Raw genomic sequence first — 5,396 nt, forward strand, 5'->3', positions numbered from 1 at the left:
ATATGATTTATTTTTTAAACCCATACCTCAAATTTGTTTGGGATTTAGAAACGTTGGGGATGTGTGTTTGGCTCCTTCCTTTTTTTTTTTTTTTTTTTTTTGAGGTAAAAGAGAAAATTCTAGCTCATTCCATTCCCTTATGTATCAAATACATGAAATTAAGGGAATGATATTCTATTTCAAAATTGAATCATACACATGGTATTAAGTATCGAGTGCTAGCCCGATACCACCTTAACCCTATTCTTGATTTCAAACCTATATCACTTTGCGAACCAAACACCCCCTAAAAGTCTAAAACACGTTTATTATTGTGAAGAGCTAAACGACGCTCTTATTTTACTAGGTAACGCTCGTATTTAAACATGAATGGTCGAATGGTCAAATATATTCTTGTGTGTAGTCCATGTTTTTCTTCACTCTAACCCAAATCTAATAGTCTCTCCTCCCAACAAACCACCATCGAATGAATGTAAAGTCATCGGATTCATCGCCAGAGTTAAAGTAATTTTTTATTGAAAAAAATGGGTGGAGGTCAAACGCCTAATTTTTTAAAAATTCTAGATTTTTAGGAGAGAAACGCCTAGAATTTTTGAAATTCCAAAAGAGATTCAATCGTGTGAAGTTCGGTACCCACATATAATATCTAAAACGCCCCTTTTACCTCTATTAATATGAATATATGATGTTGATTGTCTCTAAGTTTTTTCTAGCGTGATTTAACTATGATCTTATGAATAATATTTGTACGATTTTACCCTTTAAATGTTTATTTACTTATTTTTCTTCATTAATATTAACTGCTTTTTTTTAAAGCTTAAGAATAGCAAGTGTGCGGACATTTACACCTTATAAATTATTGTTTACATATTTTCTATCATTGATATTGATAACAAATTAAAAGCTCTCCAAACATGGCTAGTTGCATGTGACACGCATATCGCGTGCGTTAGCCACCCTAATATAAATATAAGATTAACTATTTAAATGTTTATCACGTTAATTAATATACTATGATGAGTTGTCATACACACGTATAAGATTACTATTTAAAAATTTATCATCACGTTAATTAATATACTATGATGAGTTGTCATACCCACTATAAGATTACTATTTAAATATTTATCACGTTAATATACTGTGAATCTATGATAAGTTGTCATACACAGGTATAAGATTAACTATTTAAATATTTATCACGTTAATATATTATGATGAGTTGTCATACACACCTATATAGATCAACTAGTATCTACATACTAGGCATGTCAAAAATATATCCAAAATAAAAATATATATCCAAAATTAAAAAATATCTAAATATACATGCACCCTAAACCGGTATTAAAAACTTATATAAAGTGAGGCTAGCGTTACAATTTCTTTCACAAACCCTAAAAACTCCCGTTAAATACGAGGTAACATCAAATTAGCCGAGTAAAATTAAAAATTCAATTGAATTTACCAAGAGAAAGAAAAAATGCAGATCTTCGTGAGAACCCTAACTGGGAAAACTATTACCCTTGAAGTTGAGAGCAGTGACACCATTACCAATCTCAAGTCTAAGATCCAAGACAAAGAAGGTACTTACTAACGTTTCATATTCGTGTTGTGGTTGTCGTATATATTATTTTGTAACGTATTTTCATATATAATACTTTCTCCGTGAAATTACACATCCTAAAACACATTTTATATATATGCTAAATATCTATAATTGTTTATAAAAAGTTGATATCATAAAAGTATTTTATGAGACGAATCCAACAAGATCTCACTTGACTATATTTTGCTTAACGTATAAATCATATTATATGTTCAAACAAAAGTGAAGAATAGTGCAAAAAGTTCGTTGTTGCAATATTAATAGAACAACAGAAGTATTATGTGTAGGTTGTTTTTTTTATGGTTTGAAACGAATATTATTTGACTAAAAATATATAGCAAGGGCTTTACGGAATTATTTGACTAAAAAATATAGCTAGGGCTTTACGGAATCAAATTTCTTAATTTTTACCATAAAAGATTTTTTTTTAAAATTTTTTTTATGGTATTGAAATTATTTGACTAAAAAATATAGCTAGGGCTTTATGGAATTTATATTTTCTAATTTGGATCTTTTGCAATAATTTTGAACTTTTTTTTTTTTTTTTTTTTTTACAATGAATTTTGAACTTGATTCCGTATTTCCGTCCATATTAACAACGTTTTATTAAAATACGTATAGGGATTCCACCAGATCAGCAACGTTTGATCTTTGCTGGTAAGCAGTTGGAAGATGAACGTACTCTTGCGGATTACAACATTCAGAAAGGTTTTGCTCTTATTTATTTTTATCATTATGTGCATAATAATACAATTCTTACGCTAATTTTTATTATTTTGATTAAAAAATTTATAATTTTTTGTTAATTATAACCATTGTTATTGTTGTTTGTAACTTAGAATCGACTCTTCATCTTGTGCTGAGGCTTAGAGGTGGCAAACCAATGAATATCGAGCCATCTTTGGTTCAATTGGCTAAACAATACAGGCAAAACAAGATGATTTGCCGCAGGTATATATAATTATAATCATTCTTTTCTAATTATTTTACTCGCGATACAATTATTAATATATAAGAGTACATACATGTTCTAGTTTTAGTTTAGAAATTCAAACATGGTTCGTTTTTAATTGATTTCATAAATAGTAATCATCCAATATCATTTTTATTTTTTCTTTTCAATTGGGAAGGTTAACAAGGTTATTAATTAGAATTCAATTATGAAAAGTAATATAATTTCTAAAATTAATGTGTTGTGGTTTGCAGTTGCTATTCTCGTCTACATAGTAGGGCTACACAGTGCAGAAAGAAGAAATGCGGGCACAGCACTGATGTAATTCTCTTCCCTATATAATTTGATATGGAATATTAATTTGTTTGATTGGATTGGAATTTTACTAATTAAAAAAATGCATAAAAATTAGAAAATCTTAGGGTTCGTTTGGCATTGTTATGGTTTTCTGTTTTCATGTTTTTTGTTTTGTAAAAGTATATTATATATGTCACATAATGAATCAAAAATTATTTAGACTTACGTAATATTAAAATGATAATTTTGAAAACGAACAACAAAAAAGTGAAACACTTTTCTTGTTTCCTGTTTTTGCCAAACAAGCTCTTACTTATTAATTTATTTTGTGTATAAAAATACGTATTTATTAAATTTAAGCTGATTAGATATTGAGGAGCATATATTAGAAAATTAAACTCCCGTATAATTAAAACTCAAAAATACTTCTAAAATAAACTTAAAAAACTTGATTTAAAGCTATCATTTATTATTATTTGTCAAAACCTGTTACGAGTAGATTGTTATGGAGTACTAACTATTACGATTATTTAACGGTTTTGACCTATGCTGATATTATTCTTTTTATTCTTGTTATTTTGTTGCAGTTGAGACCTAAAAAGCCATCTAAATTTGTTTAAGCAATCTTGCATTTTATGATTGGATTTACGGAGAAGAACGAGATTTTTCACAGTGATTGTTTTTATTTTTTTATTTATTTTTTTATAATTATGCATTAAGACTTCCGTTAATATTTTGTCTTGTTATTTTTCTCTTTTAGCTCCTTTTATGGGCGTATAATACATTAATACAGTACTGTTTAAGTATAAATTCTGACGATTATCAGAACACTTATTCCTTCGATTGTTTACTTTACGCTTTGTTTGGATAGCAAAGAAGAAAGGAAAAGAAGGGGAGGAAAAATGGAGGAAGGGAAGGGAAAAGAAAGGGAGAGGGAGGGGGAGGTGAGCTCCATTTTCCCTCCAAATCTCTCCAATTTTGGAGAGATTATGGTTATTAAAGAGAGAGGGAAAATGAAACCCTCCTTCCCCTTCCTTCCCCCAATCTTTTACCCAAACAAGATATTTTGTCCCCCTCCATTTCTCTTCTCTTCTTTTCCTTCCATTTCTTCCTATCCAAACAAAGTGTTATTGTCGACTTGTCGTTCATTAAACTCATGTCCAAAAAAATAAATAATCAAAGCCAAGCCTTACTTGGGAGTGATATATATAGCTACAAAATTAGATTATGTAAATAATTAAAATTTTGAGTTGCACTAAATTGATATCCGGTTTACACTAATATTAATGTACATCGAGCATTATAAAGGGTAACTTTAAGTCATTTTAGGGTAACTTTTGCCCTTTTTTGGGTAACTTTGAACATAATATGATTTTTTTTTTATATATATAAATAGAACAAGAAAAGTTTTATAAGAATAATAAAATTACTTTCAATCATTATTAATTGAATTTTAGTCATTTAAAATGTGATTCGTTACCAAAAAAAGTGTATATTATATTTATTTGAATTGGGTTACTTTTATACATATTTGAGTAACTTTTATTTATTTTAAGGGTAACTTTTGATTACATTGAGAGATCTTCATAATGGATGTACAAGATTTTTTAAAAAGTTTGTGCAAAAGATTAAGGTAAGATTAAGGTGTGTTCCATATTTGTATCTTATATCTAATTGAACATATTACAAATTAAACATATCCATAAAAAAAAAAGGTATTTGCTCTATTATCTATCAATAAATTACAAATTACTTAATTTGTTCGAGAATACATGACAAATGTCAGCATTACACACATGCTAATACACTAGTTTGACTCTATTTTATATATTTAAATATTAATGAAAATTATTTTTAAAATTATAATATTATGAAACTTTATATTAATACATACTTCCTCTGTTTTTTTAGTTGACACCTTTCTATTATTACACTTGCCAACGCATGCTTTTAACGCTTAATAACTTCAATTATCAACATTATAAAATTATAAAAAGTGGATATATATATATATATATATATATATATATATATATATATATATATATATATACTATTCAAACAAGATCTCACATGAATATGTTTTATCGTATCTATAAACCACAAAAGCGAGTCAAAGCATGTTATGTGAATAGTGTAAAAATCAAACGGTGTCAACTAAAAAAACGGAGGAAGTATCTAACAACATATTTTATGATAAAATATATTTTTATATATTAGAAAAAAATTATAGTCAAAGCAAGCTAATGCATCAATAGCAAAAAAAAAAAAAAAAAAAAAAAATAACGTCTCATATTTTTGGGACAGAGGGAGTATATTATACAGATTGTGTAGTAGGCATGCATAATAGTTAGGCATGTTCTCATACGTTTATTTTCAGTTCAGTTCATTTCCTAATTTCCTTCTCTTATAAAATATTCATTTCAGTTTAGTTTAGTCCATGAGAACATGCCCTTAGTAGTAGGATCTAAACTAATTATGAGAGAGTAATGTTGTGGTCCCATGGTTATATATAGTGCAATCTTTAAGTTAAAGGGA

The 5,396-nt window shown here is 27.7% G+C and overlaps 1 protein-coding gene across 1 annotated transcript; it reads left to right on the top strand.

Annotated features, from left to right (window-relative positions):
- The first annotated feature begins 1,151 nt into the window (after window positions 1–1,151).
- Window positions 1,152–3,719, top strand: LOC110730986 (ubiquitin-like). The gene is made up of 5 exons (XM_021910839.1): window positions 1,152–1,586; window positions 2,231–2,317; window positions 2,449–2,560; window positions 2,816–2,882; window positions 3,446–3,719. Exons 1-5 carry the CDS (start codon window positions 1,484–1,486, stop codon window positions 3,476–3,478), a joined length of 402 nt encoding a protein of 133 aa, XP_021766531.1. The 5' UTR covers window positions 1,152–1,483; the 3' UTR covers window positions 3,479–3,719.
- The last annotated feature ends 1,677 nt before the right edge of the window (window positions 3,720–5,396 follow it).

Source organism: Chenopodium quinoa, unplaced genomic scaffold (assembly GCF_001683475.1).
Source record: "Chenopodium quinoa cultivar QQ74 unplaced genomic scaffold, ASM168347v1, whole genome shotgun sequence".
In the NCBI taxonomy this organism is placed as follows: domain Eukaryota; kingdom Viridiplantae; phylum Streptophyta; class Magnoliopsida; order Caryophyllales; family Amaranthaceae; genus Chenopodium; species Chenopodium quinoa.

Excerpts from the sequence above, each read along its gene's own strand:
- LOC110730986 (XM_021910839.1), top strand. The coding sequence starts at position 1,484 with ATGCAGATCTTCGTGAGAACCCTAACTGGGAAAACTATTACCCTTGAA. Across the intron at positions 1,587-2,230 it reads TAAGATCCAAGACAAAGAAG|GGATTCCACCAGATCAGCAA; the intron begins GTACTTACTAAC and ends AAATACGTATAG. Across the intron at positions 2,883-3,445 it reads AATGCGGGCACAGCACTGAT|TTGAGACCTAAAAAGCCATC; the intron begins GTAATTCTCTTC and ends ATTTTGTTGCAG.